Source organism: Uloborus diversus, chromosome 3 (assembly GCF_026930045.1).
Source record: "Uloborus diversus isolate 005 chromosome 3, Udiv.v.3.1, whole genome shotgun sequence".
NCBI lineage: Eukaryota > Metazoa > Arthropoda > Arachnida > Araneae > Uloboridae > Uloborus > Uloborus diversus.
Window position 1 is genome coordinate 205,663,356 of NC_072733.1, and position 25,796 is coordinate 205,689,151.

The following is a 25,796-nucleotide window of genomic DNA, read 5'->3' on the forward strand; positions in this document are numbered from 1 at the left end:
AAATATAAAACTGGCTGTTACATTAATATATTAGTAGAAGAAGAAATAATGCAAAAACGTAGTTGACTTACTAAGTGAGTCAGTCATTAAGTAAATTCTTGGCACAACAAAGTGACTTTGAGCATCTGAATGCTTTCTCTTTAAATCAAATTAAGCAGGAATGTTGCACTTAGATAACATTTCTAGATGTGAAAAAATTTGAAGTTGCCACGTTTTGGCCTTACACATTTAGATTTTTGTGTCCCTGTTTTAAAAAAAGATAAACGAAATTAAGGGTTTTTGAAAGTAGTATGAATTCTGCCTTCAGGAGCCCCCTTTGGTCTGAAGTAGTCACAAGAATTAAGTCTGTTACACAAAATAAAACTTTATTATCAACAAAAATACAAGAAGCTTCATGAAACAACCCTGCTCACATTGTTGAACCCGGTACCGATGCAGGTCACTGTGACCTTGTGCGTGCCCAACCTGAGCTGATCACTGTGATCTGTCTCCAGTTTCATGCGCAGCTGCATGAAGTCCTCGATGTGGCGCAGGAACTGAATGCTGCAGGAAAGAAGTGACTGTTAATATCTTATCTACAATATAAAAGAAAGTGATGGAAATTTTTCAAATTTTGACGGATTTGCAGACACTATTTTGCCCATTTTTGGAAATAATTCATTTATGTGCATGTGCAAAAAATGAAATGCATGATAATAAACAAAATTTAGTACACATAAGTAACCCCATGTGAGAATTGGAGCATATAAGTGTTCACTCCTTCGGCCTTGGAGGAATTGACACCAATCTAACGTTCTCTTTGTTTTGCATGACTGCTATAGCTCAGAAAGTAACAAGCGGGTTAAAATAAAAATTGGTACAGGAAAACCTCTCTAATGCAGTCACTAGCAGGACAATTTTTTTGTCTGCAATAGAGGGGTATCTGCAGAAGAGAAGTGTCCGTTAGGAGGGGTTTTACTGTATATAGGTAGATCTCGGGAGAATAGGGAGGCTAATTTGATTTTGGCAACAATACTTCAAGAGAAGGCGGAGCCAAAGTATTTTTTTGTAATTTGTGACTACTAATGAAAGATAAATTATGTTTCATATACCTGCCAAAATCTACTGGGAAAAAATCCAGTAAATGATTAAAAATTCGAGTAGATGATTACGACATATTTTTCATTGTTATTTCAGGAAGAATAGAGATTTTTTTCTGCCCTTTTTAGTACAACCAAATGTTCCTTACATCATATGCACAATCAAATGAAATGATCAAATTATGGGAATCTCCTGGCAAAACTAATAGAGTTGGCAAGTATGCATTTTACTATAGCCTAAAAAAAGGATGAAGAGTTCAGAATCAAACAAGATGTTGAAAAATGCCAAATAAGGACAAGAATTCTGTTGAGCCCCATTTCAACTTTGTAAGACTTAATTTACCAGAGATGCTAAGTAAAATCTGAATTAGCATTCTTGTGATTCTAATGACGTGCATAGAAAAAAACTCTGCTACTCAAAGGAACATAATTTACTGCTCATGATGGACTTCACTAGTTACATAGAGCTGGAGTGTTTTTTAGGAAATGAAAATCTTTTGGATCACACTGAAGCTTTTCATTCCCGAGTCATTGTGATTAAGACCCGAAGGATAAGTTCGTAAAAGTAATTTTAAAATGCAATGGATTTTGGTTTCTGTACATTTTAGATTCTTTTTAATATGCCATTGGCAGTGTACTGCAGTATCTGTGGCACTCGTGCCAACCAATTCTGCGGATGATCGGGAGTTCACTGTGAGTGACTTTTAAAAGTAACTGCTCTAAAAAGAGATTACTTTCTGATCTTTCTAATAGAAAAGAGACTCACGTGTAGTCTGAGAGGGGTCCCATCTTGGTCTTGGACACGTCTGTGCTGGACAGGGCCATGAAGAGGCAGGCCAGCATCTGGTTGCTGGAATCCACACAGCCACCCTGGAAAAAGAACAGCCATTTTTAATTGCATACATTCGATCACCCCCTTAGGGAGCGAGTCATTAAACATTTTGAAATCTAATGAAAAAACACCATGAGTGCGTTTGATGGATCATATAGAAATCTATTTTTTTATGAGTCTCTTTCTTTGGTGGTGGTGTCTTCATTCGTTCACACTGCCCATCAGGGGCAGTTGAATACCTCGGGGAGAAAAGAAAAATGGTTGACTGTTTCAGCAAATTGTGAAATTTTTTTAAAATTATTTTTGAGTTCAAAAATTGGGATGATTTTAACAATTAATGGAGCCAACAGAAAAAGCCATTTTTGTGTTTCTGCCATCTACATTATAGTTAAAAGAAAAAGAGTTATAATACAAAAAAATCTAAAAAAGAGAGGAAAAAATGTAAAATTGGATCTGTGACCACTGCACTTGAAAAGGATTTTAAATATTAGATTGTTAAATACCTATTATGAAAGAGTCGCTAAAATACAATCCAGTCTAAAAGACCAACTCATTCAATTTTTCAATCAATTTCTCTCATCTCATTTCTCCGGTCTCATTTAATTTCTCAGATTGATTTTTTTAAATGTCTTGATATTACTTTCATTTTACACATTCGAAATCATTTTAGTTCTGTTTTCAATTTCAAAATGTTTTATAGGACGATTTGTGGCTATTTTGTTTAAATTTAGTTTTTTATTTAAAAAAAATTATTATTCAGTTTTTTATGATGCAAGAATTGAACCTGTGACTTTTGGAATGGAAAACAGATGTCTTACCACTTGACTACCAATAAATAGCTCACAAAATAAAGGATTGTTTTGTACAATTAGACCAAAATAAATTATTTCTTGACTAAATTTTTGTTGGTATATTTTCTAACTGTTAAGCAATTTTAATTGCTTTTCCTCAAAAGAATATAAGGACACCAATGAAACATTTTCAATCTGAATGAGTAACCTGGTGGAGATATCAACTGCAAATTTTTAAATGAACAAGTTCAGTGCACAAGTCATTGCATGGGCGCTCATATGGAGGGGGGGGGGGCACCTTAGAAATTAGAGCCTCTCTTGGTTTTAGTACTTTTTTTCTTTGCAAAAACGTAAAAATATTTCTTTTCCAGCTGTTAATGAATGAGTTATTAACAATGTCAAATTTTAATATTTTTAATCAGTAATGAAATTGGTTTCCACGGGGAAAATATCTGAGCCCCCCTTAAAATGTTGCATATACCCATGGCTTGTCCTCTGATGGACGGACCAATAAAAAGAATGACATTGCTCATCTCTAGTCCAATACATATTGGGCTATAGACCGATTTTTAGTTTTACCCTAGGGAGAAAAAAGACCGAAAAGGGACTTAGATTTAAAATTTTTATGATTAAAATTATGGATGTGCTGATCAATCATCGAGAACTTGGGGAACTCATAATTGGCCAATTAATTAGTTTTTTCCATGAAAGCAATGTGTTGATTTCTTTTAAAGTACAGTATGACTTTGACTTAACAATTTCTTCAATTTAATGACACATTTCCCTCAACTGGATTCAACTGCATTAAATGTCTATGCTCCTCGATTTAATATAACTTATACTAGTCCCGTAATAATCGATAAATCAGTGAAAGAATGATCTAATTACCGGGAACCCACATGACAGTATAACATTTAAATGTGTAGCATTGAAAAGAGAATAGTAAGACATGTTTCCAGACACAAACTATTATTTGCCTTTATGTCCTCAGTATAGAAAGAGGAGGTCCGAATATCTACCGAAATTTGAAGAAAAGTCACCAAATTGAGTGAAGTTTGGTGAGTAATGGGAGACATCTTTCTCACATTTTGCAGATGAATGTCCTGCCACATGCTGACGGTGAAATCGTCAACGAGAAATTAGTTTCTTTAAATTCTTTCCTGGCGACTGTAAGACCTCGCATCTCGATAGCTATGGCACATGGCATAATGACATACACTTTTTTATGATTAAAAAAAGTCTCAATTTTTTTGACAAAAAGTATTTTCCCTCGTTTCCAGGGTTGTAAGAGTTTTGGCCAGTAATGGTTTTAGCCATGGATAAAACGGACTTGGATAAAATCTGCTTTGAATAGTTTTGACCATTGTACGTTGATATAGGAAACAATAAAGTTTAAAATCAAAGTAAATGAGTACATAATCAAAAGAAAATATGAAACATTGATCCTATAATCAGCCATTACTTATTAGTTAAATAACCAGTTAATTTTACACCTTATGCAAGTAATAAATTACAGTATGTTCCAAAAGGTTAGTCACATCATAGGAGAAAGATGTGATAATTTTTTAAAAAATATGTTTCAAACAGTGTAAATGGCACAATATAAACTTGTTTCAGTTTTATGTGTACAAAATGGAATTCAAATTTAATCAAAGTATACTTCTTATTTTTTAATACATTGAATACATGTTACAAGTTTTGTGAAGAGTAGCTATTAGTTTTTATTGCAGGCTGTTTAGTATTCCTAATAAACAAGTGTCTTTGTTGTGCGCAATTTTTAATGTTAACATGAGAAAAGTTGCTATTAAATCATTAAATCAGCGTTTAAAATCATTTCAATAATGATAAATATACATCCTATTTCTTTTAATTACACATTAAAATGTGCAGCATTATGCATTCAAACTGTATGTGTACACATATAAGTGTGCTTTTATACAATAGAGTTTCAGCCAACTTTATGGTGGTTTAATCAAGTTTTGGCCGGTATTTACCAGTGGCATGGCCAAAATAGGCTTTGTCCAGCCAAAACTACAACCCTGTTTGTAACCCAATGAAAACGAGAAGGCCCTTACCCGATAGATTTCTTCTAACAGCTCATAGGCGGCTCGTCTGGCGATCTCTTCCGGAACCACGAAATCCTTTTCCGAGCCCTGGGGCTCAGAGCAGGCCTCCCCACAGTAGAAGCTGCCCCCAGTTGTCTCCGCTACAAGGGTCAAGCCAAAACCTGGAGACCTACAAGTGATTTTGTATCAGTTTGATGTAAAAATCCAGATTTGAGTGATTTTAATCAGTTGATTAAAAAAAAACATTGTTTTAATCATGATTTTTAAAGATTAAAATTTTAACAGTTCAAAATGAATTTCATGGGCATGATGTTCAGAGATATGGCTAAAATTATCCAATATGGCCAACTTAAGTTTTTTGTATATTTCATTATATAAAAAAAGAATTATCTGATTTAGACATCAAATTTGAACAGTTTAATTTGTTAGAATCAAATGTTACTTAGTACATTCAAATTTCAAAATTTCTATTTAAATTTAAAAAAAAATCTAGTTTAAATTTAAAAAAGTTTTTTTTTGGGCAATCACATTCCTTATTGTTCTCATTGACTGTTTTGTTGTTCCTATTATTTTATTCCCCCCCCCTCTCTCTGCAGCACCATCCTCGACCGGCCTCACGATGCTGCTCTTCTAGCGAAAACAGTCTCCAGGTTGCGTCCATATCCTACACACACAATCACTCATACCTGCACACAGACACAAACACACGCCTACACACACATGCACAGACACAAACACACACAGGCACATACCCCCCACACATATATACACACACACATACCCACATACACACACACATGCCAGCACACACCCAAAAAAACATGCAATTGCGATAAACATAATTTGAATTCAAGATGTCAAAATTCAAATTAATTTCTTTAATTTAGCCTAGCATTATATAGGTGCTTTTTTTTTTTTTCAAAGTCGTGGTTTTTATCAACCCTGAAAGAATCATTGTTGAACTTAATAGTCAATACAGTGGGGGCATTTTTTTCAAAACTGAAAAAACCCAGTAAAAAGCCGATGGCTGGTCACTGTGACCTCCCAAAATATTCTGCAAAGATCCGACGATTTCGTGACAGTATTACAGGTAAGTACGGAGGTTTTCCTTTTTTAATGCTTCCATTTACATTTTAGATGATGCCTGATGTCTCTTCACAATAGACATGAAATTTTTCTATAAGATATCATGTTTCTTTTTTACTTGTTCTTGAAGAGAGGAAAAAAAAATAGGGATATTTTAGAAGAAATTTTCAGAGTAATTACTCTCATGATCCTAGTTGGGGAATTTCGACATATTTTGCCCGTTTAGAATGACAATACAGTTGACAACCTTTAATTTACGAACTCCTATATGAGCACTCAAGATTTTCTGAATCATTCACTTGTCCCAAAAAATCTTCAGGACAACACTTTTTTATGAGCTTGGCATTAAGTCAAAGTACAGTAAATCCCGATTATCCGTGGAATAGGGTAGCACGGTAACCGTGGATAAGTAAATGTGTGGATATTCCACTAATTAGGTATAAAACTATAGTAGTGTATGCTATAGCTTAGTTACATTTGCATCAGTTTAATAACAATTTTTGGCACTTACATTTAATACATTTAAACTGATTTGTTAGCATACATTTAAACTGAAGCAAAAAAAGGACCACTCACAATTGCAAATGGATTATGCTCACATGCAACAGCGGCATTTTAGGCTGACAACAATTCTACAATTGTAAAATTATTTATAAGAAAAAACTTTCAAAATGATTTTTTTCCAATGATTTTTGTATGCATATTTGAAGTCTTTTTACAGAAGGGAGGGGGGAGGAGAGCGAGCTACCTAATTGCTTCAGAAAATTTTACTTGAGTCTACTTGCGCCCCTGGTATGCAAGCAAGTTTTTTCAACAGATTTAACAAAACAGATATAACTAGGTTACATAAAGAACAGAACATGTAGGGGAGAGTCATTTTTTCGAACAAACTGATCCGGTCATTGGTTTATGTGCGCAAGTAGTGTAGACTTAAAAATCAGTAAGTAGTGTAAGTCTAAAGCAGTAAGTAGGAAGAGGGACGAAAAAATAAGAATGTCAAAAAACAGATTTTGCACTTATGAAATTAAAATGGGTGCATTTATCAACATGCAATTAATCATCGTCAAAAAAAAAAAAAAAAAAAAAGTTTGAAAGGCAGGGGACAATTTGGAGTTTACTGTAGCTATTACCTGAGAGTTCCAGCACTAAGTACAGGAAATCTTAGCAAAGTTAATCCCTTTCATTTCAGTTATAATTTCATCTTCCTACATCTTTGCTTTTATTTTTATAAAGAAAATAAAGTAGCTTCTGTGTGACGGTATATATATATATATATATATATATATATATATATATATATATATATATATATTTTTGGGGGGGGGGAGGAAAAAGAATAAATAGATTTACTAGTAGTATTAGTGTAGAACTGATGGAACTTGCCATGGAAGTATGCGCACCACACGCAGTACTTAGTTTTAAATGTATTTCAATTTTACGAACTCTTGTTACTTTTATAGTGGTCTCCAAGAAGAATATTAAAAGAACTTCCTACAGCTATCTGAAACTTAATGTTCACATTCCATTTTGTAAAACTTGCAGACCCTCTTTAACCTTAGTAATGTGTAGACGTGCTATGCAATGATAGCTAATAAATGTTATTTTTGTTTAACTTTTTTTGTTTGGAACTTAATTCTGGAGAAAAAAAATCCTGGTGTTTTCCACATAATATGCAGCATTCAAAAAATGTGCAAGCACTAGAGTCATGCAAGAATGCCTTCTTTACAAGAAAAAAATTAGTAAATAAAAATAAGGGAGAGTAAAGAAGAATTCATTAAAATTGAAATAAATAGTATACTGACAACTATACTATACTATTGAAGTAATAGTATATTTAACTTCATGAAAAAAAAAAAAGACTAACCTGTACTTGAACCTTAAAAGAAGAAAAATGCAAAAGCTAAGCAGAACAATAAATATGGATGACGAATCTTATCCTCTAAATTTAATGCATCTTGAATTAACATAAAATTCAAGATTCATGAAAAAAGAAATATTATATAATTTTTGCATTTATAATAAACATTTTAATGTTAAATTAAAAAACTTTAAAGTAAAATTAGATATTTTTACTTTGTTTTATTTATTTATTTATTTTTCTTTCTCATTTATTTATGTTTTGGCAGGTTATATACTATTTGGGTATTGATTTTTCAAATGTGACCTGCCATTTCGAGGTTTTTAAGGAAATTGTCAAAGTTTCCTGTATTTTCCCTGCTTTTCAGGTTTCTCAGTGGCGTGGCAACCCTAACTAGTATATTATTACTGAGCAGTGGCAACATGTCTACATTTTAACATATCAATAAGTAAATGAATATAGAGAGAAGCCTCATCAAAAATAACAGATGAAAAAATGAAGGTGAAACCATACTTGCCAACTTGTAGAGATGGACATCAGTAAAGGTTTTTCATGCACATCATTAACCTGTCCAGTTAAAAGTTTGCTCAAATTTAATTAAGAATACATAGAGAATGGTGCAAAAATATGAGTGCAAGGGGTTAATAAGCTAAAAAATTAAACATTTAAATTAACTGACATGATCAACAAAACTTAAAGAAAGTTTAAAATAATGGAGAAAATACTGAACTTAAGTACAGTAAAACCTCGTTAAGTCGTCGCTCAAGGGATCAAAAATTTTTGACCACTTATGCGGAATGACTACTTATGTGGAGTGGGAAATTAAGGAAGAAAAAAAAAAGCCTTACAAATATTCATGAATAGCAGTAGAATTCTGTGAGAAAAACAATAGCTTATGTAATCAATGTCTATAAATTAGTGGAAATATTAAAGAGGGGGGAAAATACTAATGATAGTTACTTTGTTTCATTTTCTCTTACTTATACATTACTAAATAACAACAACTTATTTTAATGTAGTTACAGTACATTAATACAATCCTTCAATGTTGACTCATGAAATTGAACGACCAGAAAGGAGGATCGAGATTTCAAGGAAAAATGACTATCAAACAGCCTTTCAACTAAGTTCGACACTATTTTCTAAGATCCGATAAGAAAAAGGAGTTTTAGAAAACAATTTTTGAGTGACTAGTTAACCGGTAAAATTAAATTTGGTGACCAGTAAAGGAGGATCATTTTACATTACTGTGAATGAGACCTTTTCGGGACCAAAGAAAAACGACCACTTAAACGGAGTGACCACTTAACCGGTCGACTACTTATTGGGGTTTCACTGTAACTCGTAATATTTTGCAACTTTTGCCAGAATCTTGCCATCTTAGTTCCCCAAATACAATATTCCTTAGCCATTGGAAATGTTTTTACTAAATTTTTAAAATATATTGATGATCTGGTTTGATTCGACTTGGATGCAACTGGATATTAGTTGCCAAGACAATGTGGCAAAATGGCGATCCTGCAAACCTTTTGCTTTGGAATTTGAGCTATAGGAAAAATTAAAAATAATGATTTGCACAAAAATAGCGATATCCACACAGTTTAATCACACAGTAAACAAAGGGAGAGAATGCAGAAAAAAAAGGGACAGACCCATGAAAACATAAAAAGCAACTTAAACGTGTAAATTGTTTGTATAATCCATAAAAATTGGCAAGCATGTGAAACATTTTTTGAAGGTACTCTTAAAATGATCATCCTGGTTTACACAAAACCAGCAATGTTGTAAGTACTCACTTCCCGGAGTGTTTGCCCTTGTAGTGGTCCGTGTAGATGTAGACGTCTGGGATGAACTTGAGCAAAATGCCCTTGGCGGCGTCCACCATGCGAGAGGCCATGGTGGGAGAAAGGCGCACTGCATAGGCCACCCCCCTTATCCTTCTCACCTTCCCGGGGTCTGTGCACTGCAGGGCCCGGGCCCCGCGCACCACAGGGCACCGGAACACTGCCTCCCCTCCCCCTAGGGGAGCCATCCCCCGCCCCACCACCACCAGGTCCAGGCCTTCGTCGTTCACGATGAAGCGCTTGAGGAGGGGGAGAGAGGACAGCTTGATTGCATCCACCTGTGAAAGAAAAATAAATTTCGAATTGTCTATATTATTTCTGAAATGCTTTTTTTTGTGACTACATCATAACTTGGTCAATAATTTGTAAGGCATTGTGTTCCATTTTTTTTACCACTTTCAACAAGAATTAAACATAAATAAGGTATTGTACAGTTTTTTTGAATAAACCGAAATATTTGATTTTTTTAAGCATATTTTTAATGTGCAACGCCCAACATATGAGGCCAAAATTCAACTCGTCTTATTTGTCTTTATCGTGTAAATTTCAGAAAAGTAAAAATACAGTGAATGCAATATACTCATGTTTAAATATCTAATAAACATTTAATAAATATTGCAGAACTATAATGAATGGGACAAAGGTTGCACGAGTCATTACTAAGTTCCAAAAAAATATTGCCTTTTGGTGTTGACAATGCATCTAATTATCCACGTAACTTGACAGCATTTTGGCTATGAAGTAAAATCACGTTCTTCTGTAAATTCATTTTTTTGAACCAGATATTTATGAAGAACAGGTTCCAGTAGTGACTAAGTCTTCTGACTCAAATGTATTTATTTACACATTTTCAAATGCTTATAAATAAATAGCTTTTGGAAGTTCCAGAATGGAGTTTTCAATTCCTCACATTGAATGTAACAGAGGGCCACGTGCAACAGCTTCAAGGGTCATTAGTCGGGCACCACTGTTTCAGAGAATTAGAATTTCCCCATTTCTGTATTCTATTGCTTGGCTTATTGTGTTTATTTTTCTGAAATTTCACCAAATTAAAATAAAAGTTGATAAATTATGTAATAAATTTTTTACAAGTAGTTTAAATGATCTCATTTGCAATTGAATAACCCTTTTAGAGTGCGCATTCTAAAAATCAAGAAAGTGCAAGTCTACTACTACAGAACATAAAATATATGAAGTGTTGAAAATAATGGTAAATTCAAAACCAGTGATGTTCAAGTGGTAAAATCAAACTGAAAAAAAAAAAAAAAAAAAAAAAGATGGGCAGCTGTTGCAGAAACAGATGCAATGGGATTTCAAAAATCAGATTTGTTTTTGGGATCATTCAACTTTCTACTTTTAACCCTAGAGAAGTCGAGTTTCCTTTTGTTACGCTGGTGCTCACGTTTTGGTCTTTTCCCCGCCATAGCGATCCGTGAGACGAAAGCAGAAGAAAGGAAGTGCCAGGGAGAAAATGACACCTGATTAGGATGGCGCGCTATTGGTCTAAATGACCAACATACATTTCCAAAAGCTATGCAACCTTGAAATACCGAGGAAAACTCTCAGAACCAAGTGTGTGAGCTGGGGAGAATCTGACCTTCAGCTACACAGTTGGGCCCAATTATTAGAATAAGGGATGGTGGGATAGAGCGAAATATCTGACAACGGGCGGGAAATCGACCAAACCGCGACTTCTCTAGGGTTAATAGCTTTTACAACCAAATCTACAGTTTTGCTTGTAAAAGCTATTCACACTCAATATTTTTAATGCTCTTTTAGCAACTGTTACTTTCTCACTGAACAGTACATTTTCCCTTAACTTTGAATGAAAATTTTAATTTTTCATTACTTTTTCAGTTCTTTAATATTTTGTTATTTTTTCCATGACACACACGAACACACTTACCGAAGGGTCTTGGTTGTCATTGGTGATCCCCTTTAAGGTGACTTCAAGGGGCTTCTTGCAAAAGGGGCCCAAGCAGAGGAGGGGCTCTAGGTAATATCCAAGGGAGCGCCCTTCCCCACAATCCATCTCCACCTTGCCACCCAGCAACAGGCCAGGGGAATACCTGAGGGTGGTGCCTGAAACAAAAAGAAAATGCCACTTTCTATTAAGCAGCAAGTTACAACCCTTGAGCCAGGGCTAAGGTAGAACTGAATGCAATATACTGACAGCCTCGGTTATCATTCCCAGAGACTGCAGTTTCATCCTTGTTATGGGCTACTCAGTCGGGAATAGTAGATAACTGAGTCCCGGAGGCAGATGTCATCTGATCGAAGATGAGGTTACCAACAGACTGGTAGCTAAAATAAATTCAGCAAACCAAAAATTCATTTAGCTGTCGGTAAATTGAATGCAGTTCTGCTTCAGCTAGGCTTAAGGAAAAACAAGGTTAAAGTGCTATTAAAATGAAAACTACTCTGAATTAATTAAATGAAGCAATTGAAATTAAAATGATCAGCCAATAAAGTAAACAAGTCATTTAATAACATAAGGTTCATACACTTGTGATTAAAAAACATTCCCTGATTTTTCCAGGTTGTTTTGCAGAAAATTCCAAGTTACTTGCTGCATTCAAAATTAAGTTTAAACTAGTCTACCCTTGCAGAACTCCGCACTGTTCTTTGAATCGTTTCATGTGGCATTTCGCTCTTTAAAAAATTCAAAGAACGAACATTATTAAGAAGAATCGAAACAATTAAACGGCTTAAAGTAAACAGAAAAAAGTAAACCCTCAAAAGAAGGCACATATAATTTGAAGACATGAGTAACAAAACTTCGTTAAATACAACATTTTGATAATGTGATCATCCCTCACCTTTTGATTGTATGTATTTTCAATGCAAACGTAAATGTCATGACTGAGTAACTCAAGAAAAAGCAGTAATTGTGCATGGGAAAAAACGGGTTGTGGCAAATACAGTCTTGCCTATGTGAGCATCTGATGGAAAAAAAAGAAATATTAAAGAGATATTTATTGGCGTTGATTTGCAATAGTGTCATTCTGACTAACAGCACAACACTCCAACCAACCAAGCAGTTGCACCTTCATTTTTGAATGCTACTCATTGAAGCACTGTGTAATAAAAAACAGCAAGAGTTTTCTGCCAAAAAAAAAAAAAAAAAAAAGACCATGCATCTATGTTTTGTCATCAGCCAGCATTACACGCTTTAAAATTATTCGTAAACATGGAATTTGATTAAGGAATGAGGAAGATCTCGTGCACTGATTTAAACAAACATTCTAGAGAAATAATAAATTAGATTGAAAATATGTTTTTATTTTTGAAAATTGATATAATTTCCCATAGCAGGCTGCTTTAACCGTTATGGCTTGAATGCCAGCACATATTTCTCTTTTAATTGAATACCTGAAATTCCAAACCAAAACCAGTTGAACTGAGTCCGTTTTTTAAGCATAAATTTTGGAACGTTGACAAAACATTTTTTTTCCGCCGAAAGCAGACGAGTAGAAAATGATTTCTTACTAATGAAGTTGATAATAATTTTAATGCTTTACATCACATTTGAATAAATAGTTAAAGGTTTACTGGGTGAAACTCGTACTTTCAATTTGGCGTAGTAATTTTTCATTTATACAAATGGCCGAACACTGCTATTACAAAAATCTACATTTCAGCATACAATGAAAAAGTTTTTCTGCACAAAAAGGATTCCCTTGAGGACTGAATTTTTAAATCTAATACTTTTTTATGCTTACTTTATGCTTAGTGGTCCGAACAGAATCAAAGCTTTAAAAAACAGAAAGAACACCCTTTGATTAATATTCAACTTATCTGAAAAATAACTGTAGTCTGCATAAAGGAGTTGAAACACCAAGCAGCATTCTGCCGTATTTATTTCATAGCCTTATGTGTGTTATCTGTTGTATGTAATGAGTTCCATCGTAGTCTGCAATCTTAAACCTGATACTTATATTTTTGCTTACTTTATGCTTTAGTTTTCCGACTGGAGCCAAAGCTTTAAAAAGAAACCTTACAATGAAGAACTATTTTAGTTACAGGTTGCATCAAGTTTTCATAACAGCAAAGGAGCATTTTCATCTCATTTATTTTATTACCTCACTTGTGTTATTCATTGTTTTAAAGTGTTCAAGCTATTCAGCTCTGTTGGTCACACAGCCCAGGTTAAACTTATAAATTTAAACAAAAACCTCAGTACGGTGCTTTAAAATAGTAATTTTTGACAGAAAAAAAATTTGGACTGGGTCTATTTTTTGTCATTAACCTGCACGGTAAGCTTTAAAATGAGGGGCAAATAAAAAAAATCAATGAAGAAATGAGGAAGATCTCGTGAAGCGACAAAAAACAGGCTACAGTAATAATATAAGGATAACAATATTTTCAGAACAAATAAAATTGTTTGAAATAGCAATGCAAAAAAAAACTGAAACTTTTCCCCTTAGATTAAAAATATCTTAATTTTTGTCTCTCCCCCCCCCCATCAAGTTTTTTTAAACGTTTTGTTCCAAATTGTTTTTATTGTTTACTACTTGTTGAAAATAGGGTACTTTCAACATATTTTAGCATTTCTTTGATGTCATGCGCAATATTAGCGTTTTGCTGTAATTGTGCAGCAAAATTTTAGCATCCGCTTTTGGTGAACAATAGGTCTTTTTATTTTCTCATCAGTATTTAACACCAAATATGATGACTAAATGAAAAATTTTAGAAAATAAGTAGATTTTTGAATTTGTATCATAAAAGTAGTTGTAAATAACTAATAATCCTTAAAAAACTACAATTAAGAAAAAATAGTCAGTTTTTAGCACATAAGCATCGTAATCGATTAGAACAAAAAAAAAAATGTTCTGAAGATAAAAAATTTTGCATTTTCCAGAAAATAATTACGAATTAACCAAAAAAAAAAAGGCACATTTTACATTGTTACCAATAGTTTGCATTGCAATCAATATCTAATGCCGTTTTCGGAAACTTAGGCACTTAAAAAGTATTGTGTACTTCCATCTTGGGATTGACCAAATATGGCGGCTACGCCAAAAAATAAGAAATAACTTTATGTCTTTGTAGCATGAAAACAATTTGAAAATAGTAACTCTTCATGAAATTACAATTCAGTTGAAAAGTTTTTAGCAAATTTGCGTCCAAGGCAATGAGGATAAGATTAAGTTTTAAGAAAAAAATTTTTCATTTCTCAAGAAAAAAAAAATGCAGTACATTTTGCATCATTTTCATTAGTTTGCAGTTAAAGAAAACATCCAATTCTGCTTTGTTTTTAGAAACTTAGGCATTTAAGCATCATGTCTACTTCTATCTTGTGAATGACCAAAAATGACGACTATGTTTCACGGGTAGGTAAAAAGACATTCCGATAAAATAAAAAAAAAAAGATTTTCCCCGATCAACTCTCCCATCATCAGGCTCGTGCTTCCGAAGCAGTAAATTGTCTTTTCTCCTGTTGAGTTTGTGCATAGTTCCTGTTCATCCGAGGAATTTTTTTCTTGGGAACTATTGAGGGGCAAAAATGGCGACTGCAGAATTTTTTTCGGGTCGCCCCTTTTTCTATTACCAGCATCCATTGGGCTAAAAATTTTTGCAATTTTCTTCAAAAAACATCGATAAAAGCCAAGATTAGATCTCATGGCACAAAATTCCCTGGAAAAAAAAATTTTGGGGGCAAAATTGGAAAATTCTCTGACACATTTAACTGTGTCATTTTCCCCGGAGCGTACGAACCCTGAACAAGAAAAGCTAATGAAAGTAATACATAGAGGTGCAGCTTAGCGGTCCCCACTCGCCAAATGGCGACCAAAAATTTTCAATGCCGATCAAAAATTTCAGTGCCTATCGCCACTTTGTGACAAGAAAAAAAAAAAAAACTTCCCCAAGCTACCTTAAATTAGTTTATTTTATGTTTAATTTCAATGAATCGATTCATTTTTGGACCCAATGCTTCTTTTGTAATCGTACATAGCGGGGAACTGCATCTCATGTTTGAAATTTCAATCCTTTTGCATCTTGTACATATTTTGATATTTTTGAAAAACGAAAGTTGTTCTGACATATGCTACTTTATATTTGCTTGTTTTATATTTTAGTTTTAATGAATGAATTTGCTTTTGAAACCATGGGAGCTTTGAAACCATACTTCGCATGAAAAATTGTATGTCTTGATTGAGATTTCAATCCTTTTGCATCTCGTATATATTTTTGATAATCAGAAGTTATTTCAACACAGGCTACCTTAGATTAGCTTATTTTATGTTTAATTTTAATGAACGGATTTATTTTTGGACTCATGCTTCCTTTGTAATTGTATTTCGCAGGGAATTTCATCTCGTCCTTGAGATTTTAATAATTATGCCTCTTGTACATATTTTGATATTTTTGACAATCAAAAGTTGTTGTTACATATGCTACTTTAGATAAGCTTGTTTTATAGTTAATTTTAATAAATGAATTTTTTTTGGAGTTATGCTAACTTTTATCATTCTTCGCGGAGAATTGCATCTTGTGCTTGATATTTAAACCCTATCGCATATACTGCAAATATTTTAATATTTTTGACAAACGGAAGTTATTTTGTGACAGGCTATTTTAGATTAGCTTGTTTTAAGTTAAATTTTAATGAATGAATTTGTTTTCCGACCCATGCGTCCTTTGTAGTGATGTGGATCGGGTAAATACCCAAAAACTGGGTATTTTACAAAAAAAAAAAAAAAATGCAAAAAGTGAATGGGAATTTTTTTTTTTTAATCTAAATATGAAATAATTGGTAAAACTGATACATACATATGTATTATACAGTTTATAATATTTTTTATTGAAAGACTTGATGAAATCATGAAAGAAACAAATCGTGTGAACCAAAGAATCTTTCTTTCCAATGTCATAATTGGAGAAGTAAAAGCAATTCAATGATGAACTTCAGGTTTTTGAAATCACAATCTAAGGTTAGTCATATCCAAAATGATAAAAAAGGGAAGCATGAGGGGTGTTTGGAAGAATATACTGAGAAGTTATTAAGACTATGATGTTATTTATTTATTTTATTGCTGTTTAAGTGATAACGTAGCAAAGATAGAAACAGTTTTCACATTAATAAGCAAAAAAATAATAAATAAATAAGTAAATAAATTAAAATATTGTTTTTTGTTGCCTTGCTCATTTGCACTTGCTCTTCAGTACTTCACGATTCAAACTATTTTTAATACACGCAATTAGTGTTGTAGGGTGGGAAGGTAAATATTTTTTTGGGTATTTATCCGAAGGCAGGGTAAATAAATCCCCTAGTAATTGTGCATTTTTGCAAAAAAAAAAAAGGTGGTATCAAAAGGTGATGAAACATAAACATTAAAATGAAAGACTAAAAATATAAAAATGTATGTATTATAATTTTTTATAATGCATAATTTTGTTTATAATTAAAGGTTTAGTGAAATCTTATCAAAAAAACTGTCAGAATTTAGATCGAACTATTCTTAAACTTAAATCAAGATAATTTAAAAGAGAATTTTGATATAATTTTCGTGAATTTGTCTTTGCTGGTGGTAAATGATTATTTCTACACCAGACATTTGTATATATTCATTACAATCCCTCCAAATTTTTTATCGTTTCAAAATTTGGCTGCCGCTTCAAAGAATGCATTTTTTGGATTTGTAGTGCGTTTGCCTAACTATCCATTGTGTTGCTTGGTAGTTCTGGTACTTAATACTTTGAGGTTTCCAATGCTGATGAGTTCAATCTCAAAGCAGCTTTTCTTTTTCTTTGGCTTTGTTTATATTTTTTTATTCCTCCCCCCTTTTTTTAAATGTTTAATTCTTTTTTTTTATTACTTGCTATTATATATATATATATATATATATATATATATATATATATATATATATATATATATATATATATATATATATATATATATATATATATATATATGAAATGTAAAATACACCTGAACAATTGAACTAGGTTTGGAGGAAATTTCTGCAAAAGATATAGGTAAATAAATAGCAATAATAAATTGAGCTACATTTCGTTACATTTTGATGTCATGCAGGGATATATTACTGGGTTATAAAAGACTAGGACCTTAAAAAATTGTTTACTTTTTTTTTGTAACCAGTTAAGCTTTTTACTTTTTGTAGAATGGCTTTTTATATCTGAAATTTGGCTATCAACATTGATTAGGCATATCCAACACATTTAATGTGGATATCATATTAGATTGCTAAGTTGTTTCACACACTTATTCTTTAAATATTTGATCAAAATTCCATTTTTGGGCGAAAATTTATTGCTTTGAAAATGGTTCGTTATTGGAATACATACAGAAAAGTACTTTAGTTGAATATAAATTTTTGAAATAAATACCCGGATAAATATCCATTTTGTGGGTATTTACCCTTAAAAATAAATATCCGGGTATTTTTCATCACTATTCCTTTGTAATCGTACTTCGCGGGAATTGCATCTCGTGCTTGAGATTTCAATCCTATTTCATCTATACATATTTTGATATATTTGACCATCATAAATTGTTTTGACATTAGCAACTTTAAAGTAGCTTATTTTGACTTTTAATTTAATAAATAATAAATAGTTTTATTTTCAGGAGACGTACCGAGATTGCACACGAATTCGTGAAAAAAATTACTTCTAGTGTTAAGGATTTCAATCCTTTTGCTTCTTTTAAATGCTTCAATATTTTTCAAGATTGAAAACTATATTTTAATTACAAAAAATTAATAAATTTAGTTTATATATTTGTTTATTTTGGCAAGCTTTTTTAAAATCATTTTTAGCTTATTGTAGTAGTTTAGGTTATCTCACAATTTAATCATTAACTCATAATTTGAGTTCCTCATGGAAAACAAAGATTTAGAGGACAATAAATTTAGGGATCATGATAGTGAGTCCCTCTAAAATGGGAGAATATTCAAGATTCATGGAAAGATTGCACCATTTTTTTTCAACAGTTTTGAAAAAATTTTTACCAGAAGAGTTATTGAAGTTGAAGTGTCCCACTCTCCCGACATTCTGATAAAAATTGCTCCACGTGTTGGATTCAAGCTGAACCTTATTGGCCAGCTGATTGTTTCAACTCAACAGTAAACGAGGAAGCAATATTCCCAATGAAAACAAAATTACACATGCAAAAACTTGACGACCATCCCAATGTCTGAATTATTGCAAAAGCAAAGCAAAGAGCGAAAATTGAAAGTTATTTTAAAAGCCTTGCTTGAATTAATTACAAATATTTTATTTGTTAACAAACATAAGATGGCAACAGTTAAAAATTTTAAATCATTGAGATAATATTTCCGATCATTTCCATGCAATTAAAATCACGAGAAATACGCAGACGACAATCTATTACGATTTATCTTTCTTATTGTTGCATTAATTAAGCTATTTTTAATAAAAAAAAAAAATCAACACCTCTTGGAGCGATTGGCGTCAAAATTTAACCAAAGCCTGTTTACATATGGATTCACATATATTCCAAATTTCAACCAGAACGTAGCATTACTTCTTGAGATAGGGCACTCACAATGGAAAAAAAGAACGGGCGATTGCGCCACCCCCTTTTTAGCTGTTGACACCAAAATAAAATCAGCTCTTATACCCACTAAGGCCTACTTGCCGATAAATTATTCTATCATTCCGTTCATTATTTCTTGAGATACAGCAGTCACAATTGACGACGAAAAACGTTCCATAGCTCAACCCCCGTTTGAGTTATTGACACCAAAATTGAATCAGCACCTGTTCCTGTTACTGGCAACATATGGACCAAATTTTGTTTGATTCCGCCAGTTACTTCCTGAGGAATAGCAATCACGCGTAACTCAAAAAAGTCCCATTACTCCACCCCCCTTGGAGGAATTCGCGCCAAAAACCAATGGGCACAAGTTCACATAGGGGCACATATGTGTACCAAATTTCGTTCGATTTTATGCAGTAGTTTTTGCTGTAGAGCGGCCACAAAAAACTGGTCCCACACAGACGTGACACACACACATACACACACATTTTCCAAAAATAGTCGAAATGGACTCAGCACACCTCAAAACGTTCGAATCCGTCAAAATTCGAAATTCGAAAATTTGCACGAATCCAATACTTTCTTCTATATATTAGATATAGAAGAAAGTAAAAAAGCATGCAAATTATTTGGATCGCTAAGTGAATCAGCTTTTTAAAAATGAAGGCAGCTGAAAAGAGCATCATATAGTTCCATTTTAAAAGACACTTTTTACATTTGAGAAAAATGCTGCGCAGTGAACCACTGGGTCACCTAAAACTAATGCAAAAATTACTGGATATAATGCTTTGCATTACTTCTAGTAATTCTGAGGTGGAGTTCCAGGAAAGATATCACAGGCATGAAGAACATGTCTTTAAAACGACTAATTTGTATTGAAATCAGTTTCCATGGGATAAATATCTTGCCCAACCATAGGGAAAATACATGAAATACACCACCAGCTCAGTCAATTCCAGCCGCGTTAACTTACTGAACATGGGGAAAATATCTGAGCCCCTCCTTAAAATTTTGCATATGAGAGCCTGTTGGGCTAAATGCCTTTATTTTTGGTTCTTGAAGGATTTCACCAATATTGTTTAAAAGAAAAATCATTTTGTGACTTACCTTTTGCCATTCCGAGAGAAAACTTTGCGCGAAGAATCCCATCCACCTGCCGCCAACACTCAAATGTCCGAGTTTGAATCGGAAGTGTTCGGAAAACATGCGGCATGCTATGATTGGTTGTTGTCATTCGGCAGATGTCGGTAAACTTCCGAAAGAGCACGTGTCAATGACGTGATGAAATCATGTTGAGGTGTTAAGTGCTGAATGCCAAATTAAATAAGAATTGTGCAACCGGCAAGCTGTGTTTTCTTCGGGTTGTGTTGTTTTGGCAATATGCAAATTAGGTAACGTCACATTGTTTCTGGAAAGGCCGAATCTGGCTATAAATACGCAGACCGGCAGGAGCTCGATCGCTCTGGCTCGCTTCGTTTTTTTACTTCTACTCGTCTCCTCGTCTTGTGTTGTCTGTGTCTCGTGAACGTGTTTGTCAAATGTCATCCTAAATTTTTGCTATTGGCCTCTTGGTGAGGTCTGGTTTTTCCGGGAAAAGCACTGGTGATGTTTTGAGTTTGGAACCCGTGTGTTGTGATGACGTCTACAAAAGCAAAGAGTTCTAAGTTTCCCTGATGTGGGTCTTTTGTTCTCCTGCGGAAGAAGATCGCGTCCATCCCTGGCATACCTTTCCTTGATGTGGTGAACTGTGGCTCACGCGGTGTGAATCGACCTGCCTGCAATTCGTGGAAATTGCCATGCTGTCCAACGACCGGTGAGACGTCACCTTGGAACACCAACAGGACTTTTAATCCATGCATGGACCCATTGTAAGATCTTTTTTTTCTAATTTTTCCCGGGGAACAAATCATTGTGTTGTAACCAATTTTCAATATGTGTCAAATAAATGTTTTTCAGTGTAAAGAATGATTCATGTTTTATTTTCTCCGGGCAGACCACTACCTCAAATTTTTAGTTGGAAATGAGTTGCCTAATTTTCAGCTTAGCTGTAGGCCATAAACCTCAAATTATATCCAACAGGTGGTAGCAGAGTCGTGTGGTTGATCTGCCCGGAGAAGATTGAATCATTTCTTTATTATGGAGAAAGATTATAGAAACGTTGAGAAGTTGGGCTCCCATAATTGGGCTACCTGGTCCAAAGATATAAAAATGGTGCTCATAGAAAGGGATTTATGGGAGATTACCCAAAAGAAACCAGAAGGGGAGTTAACTAGTGCTGACAGAAAAAGATGTGGCCAAGCTTTAGCCATCATCTATTTAAACTTGGAAAAAGATACAAAAAGGTTAATTGATAATTTGGAAGATCCTAGTGAAGCCTGGAAAGCCCTTAAGGCAAATTTTGAACCCCCATCTTTGGCCAGAGTAGCCGCATTGTGGGAATCCTACTTCTCTTGCAAAATGCAAGAAGGTGAAACGGTGGGATTGTTCGCTGCAAGGTTGGGGGGAATTTTTAACCAATTAGTCGAAAATGGATATATTATGGAAGAAAAACTTAGAACTTTTCAATTGATACGGTATCTACCTCCTAGTTTTAGCAGTATTGTTCAAGCCATCTACAGATGGGAAGGAGAGAAATTTACTTTCTCGAAAGTAAAAGATGAACTACTAGCTGAGGAAGGTAGGATTAGGTATTTGGCCGAAGAGCCTAATATAGAAAATTCGGCAATGTTTTCAAAACCCGGAAACTCCGGAATGGCAAATGGTAGGAGTAAATTTCTTGCTAAAAATAAAGTTTGTTACATTTGCAAAAAGAAAGGGCATATTGCGTCGAAGTGTTGGAGCCGTAATAAAGTAAAACAGGATAGGAATTTTAAATTTCAAACCAAAGAAGACCCTCAGGCAGGAATGTTTTGTTCAGTAAATGAAATTTCTGCAAACACTACCTACCCAAAATGTGAGGATACATGGCTATTGGATAGCGGCAGCACATCTCATTTTTGTAGAGATAAATCGTTATTTGCCGAGCTAGAGCCTGTACAAAACACACAAATGGAGGTAGCTGTAGGAAATGTGAAGAGCCAAGTAGAGGGCATTGGGAAAGTGATTTTTAAAATTGAATCAGATGGAAAATTAGTTACCATCACATTGAATAACGTTTTCTATGCTCCAACACTGCGACGCAACCTAATTTCTGGTTCTTGTATAGATAGACAGGGCTATAAGCTCAAATGGTTGCCCGGAAAGATCTGTGTCTTTAATCAAGAAAATGTTAAATTATTTACAGCAAATTTAATAAATAAACTTTATCATGTTAAACCAAATTTTTATATTGATTGTGAAAATGTTAATTATACCAAAGTCTTTAAGACCAAGGACCCGTCTGAAGGGGCCAATATGGTCAGTATTGATATGGAAAAATGGCATAGGAGATTTTGCCATATAAATATGGAAAGTATCACCAAAACGAGTAGACTTGGTGCAGTCCAAGGACTGGAGATTAAGAAGGGGCAAAAACCCAATTGTGACCCTTGTCAATTAGGGAAAATGAGGAAGTGCTCGTTTAAATCTATGCCAGAAAGGCGTACTAATTCTGCACTTCAATTGCTCTACATGGACCTGATGGGACCCCTTCAGACCGAGTCCTTGGGGGGAAAGAAATATATTTTTATAATTATAGATGATTTCTCAAGAAAGTCATATGTTTTCTTTTTAAGAACAAAAAATGAGGCATTTAATGTTTTTGTAAATTTTCAAAAAAGGACTGAAAGATTCCTGAATTCAAAAATTTTGGCTATCCGTTCCGATAATGGAACAGAATTTGTTAACAAAGATTTTGAAAACTATCTCACCAATCAGGGAATAAAAATAGAGCGGACCAATTCCTACACCCCGCAAATGAACGGGGTAGTAGAAAGGTATAATTTAACCATAATGAATGGTGTGAGGTCTATGCTCAAGGATTCTGGATTGGGGGATGAGTTTTGGGCTGAAGCCGCTCTTTGTTTCAACTATGTAAGGAATCGGACGGTAATAGGAAATATGGACAAGACCCCATTCGAACTGTTTTCTGGACGTAAACCCTCAGTGAGGCACCTACGTATTTTTGGGTGTATTGCCTATGTAGGTCAGCCTAGGTCCAAACTAAAAAAGTTAGATATGAGGGCTACCAAGGGGATCATGGTCGGATATGCCTTACGTACCAAAGGGTACAGAATCTGGGATCCTGAAACCAGAACAGTCACAGAAACTATTAACGTAAAGTTTAATGAAAATGAAAAATGGGGGGAATTAAAAGTCCAAAATAAAAACGAGAAAAAATTTAATTTTATCAGGCCTATAAGTGAAGTTCAACTTGAACAGGAAATCCAGGAGAGCGTTGAGCAAACTCCCTGTGAAAAGATTAAATGGGTTAGAGAAGCCAAAAAGAGAAAGACCGGGGATAGGACTGATATTTATTATACAATTGCTGGTAAAAATAAAGTAAGATTAAATTCATTAAAACAGGTTCTAAAATATTGTAGTGAAAATAAAATAGAGTATAAACCAAAACTTTTTGACTTTTCATCTAAAAATCCAACAGTAGGGGAAATCTGTGACGACAGTGAAAGTTCGGGAGAAAGTGAAGAAGCAAGTTTGGTAGAAATTTTTATACCGAACTCGTATAGGCAATGTATGGCTACCCCCGAGGTGGACAACTGGAAACTGGCCATGGAGTCTGAATTGGATGTCATTAACCAAAGAGAGGTGTGGGACCTTGTACCCCCACCAGAGGGGAAACCAATTTTGGGAAACAGGTGGGTCTACGACCTCAAGGTAAATGACAGGGGTGAAGTTGTAAGATACAAGGCCAGATTAGTTGTTAGGGGGGACCGTCAGTCAATTGAGTCATATTCTGAAGTTTTCAGTCCAGTAATTGAGTTTTCACTTGTAAGAGTTTTCTTTTCTATTTTTATATGTCTTTTAAAATGGTGTCACTCACAAATTGATGTAAAAAATGCTTACCTGTATGCTGATTTAGAGGAACAAATCTACATGAGACAACCAGAGGGTTTTGTCAGTAAAAGCCACCCTAATTTTGTCTGTAAATTGAAGAAGTCTCTCTATGGACTACACCAGTCCGGAAGGAACTGGTTCTTAGAAATAGACAGTGTTCTTCGTGGTTTTGGTTTTCAAAAATTAAAAGGATGTAATTGTGTATACCATAGAGACAAAAATACTTTTCTTCTTATTTATGTAGATGATATAATAATTCTAGCAAAAAATGAAAATTTAATTAAAAAGGTAATCAATGAAATTAAAAGTATGTATGATATTAAAGAAATGGGGAAAACCAGAAAGCTCCTGGGGATTGAATTTGTGGAAGATAAAAATAATCTTTTCATTCACCAAAGCTCTTATATTTCGAAGGTCTTGGAGTTATTCTCTGATTACTATGTGCCAAATTCAACCCTCCCAATCTCAAAGGGTACAGTTTTGTCCAAGGACGACTGCCCGAAAACTGAGGAAGAAAAAAGGGAAGCAGAAAAGCTCCCATACAGAAATTTGTTGGGTTGTATGGCATACATAGCGGGGAAGACCCGACCTGACATTTCGTATGCAGTGAATATTTTTTCCCAATTTCAAGCAAATCCCGGAAGAAAGCATTGGGATTTTCTATTAAGATTGCTAGGGTATTTAAAGCATACAATATCATACAAACTAAATTTAAGTTCAATCAATAGTGTAAATCTACGGGGATTTTCAGACTCCGATTACGCCGCTAATCGGGAGGATAGGGTCTCAATGGGAGGATCAATTTTGTGTATTGATCGGGTCCCGATTAATTGGAGGACATTTAAACATAAATGTGTTGCGTTATCCACAATGGAAGCAGAATATATTTCACTTGGTGAAACTGCAAAAGAAATGGTCTGGCTGAAGAGGATAATCACAGAAATAAGTGAATTAAATATTGAAAACCTCCAGCTTAGAGATACAATTATTTATTGTGATAACACTGCAACAATTGATTTTTCTAAGTCTCCCATTGAGAATTCCCGTACAAAACACATTGATGTAAGGTACCATTTTTGAAGAAATTTAATTGAGCAAAAGATTTTTTTGATTAAATATGTGAGGACAAATATAAACATCGCGGATATTTTCACTAAACCCCTATCTAAGAATTGTTTAAATAAACTTTGTAAAATTATATTTAATTGGGATTAAATGAGGGGGGCGTATCAAATTTTTGAACTGTTTTTCAAATGTATCTTTTGTAAATATAATATGAATGTAGTTAAATGTTTTTAATGTATATAATGTGTTTTTTTTTTTTTGATGAAATTCCTTCAAGAGGGGGGAACTTGTTGGGCTAAATGCCTTTATTTTTGGTTCTTGAAGGATTTCACCAATATTGTTTAAAAGAAAAATCATTTTGTGACTTACCTTTTGCCATTCCGAGAGAAAACTTTGCGCGAAGAATCCCATCCACCTGCCGCCAACACTCAAATGTCCGAGTTTGAATCGGAAGTGTTCGGAAAACATGCGGCATGCTATGATTGGTTGTTGTCATTCGGCAGATGTCGGTAAACTTCCGAAAGAGCACGTGTCAATGACGTGATGAAATCATGTTGAGGTGTTAAGTGCTGAATGCCAAATTAAATAAGAATTGTGCAACCGGCAAGCTGTGTTTTCTTCGGGTTGTGTTGTTTTGGCAATATGCAAATTAGG

The 25,796-nt window shown here is 34.0% G+C and overlaps 1 protein-coding gene across 1 annotated transcript in view; it reads right to left on the reverse strand.

The window, feature by feature from the left end:
- Nucleotides 1-348: 348 nt before the first annotated feature.
- Nucleotides 349-25,796, reverse strand: part of LOC129218531 (RNA 3'-terminal phosphate cyclase-like protein) — a 29,208-nt gene continuing 3,760 nt past the window's right edge. The window contains exons 3-7 of the mRNA XM_054852821.1: nucleotides 11,463-11,638; nucleotides 9,509-9,834; nucleotides 4,778-4,937; nucleotides 1,846-1,949; nucleotides 349-543 (exon numbers count right to left, since the gene is read on the reverse strand). Coding sequence (XP_054708796.1) covers nucleotides 393-543; nucleotides 1,846-1,949; nucleotides 4,778-4,937; nucleotides 9,509-9,834; nucleotides 11,463-11,638 — 917 coding nt within the window. The 3' untranslated portion in view covers nucleotides 349-392. The remainder of the gene's footprint in view (nucleotides 544-1,845; nucleotides 1,950-4,777; nucleotides 4,938-9,508; nucleotides 9,835-11,462; nucleotides 11,639-25,796) is intronic.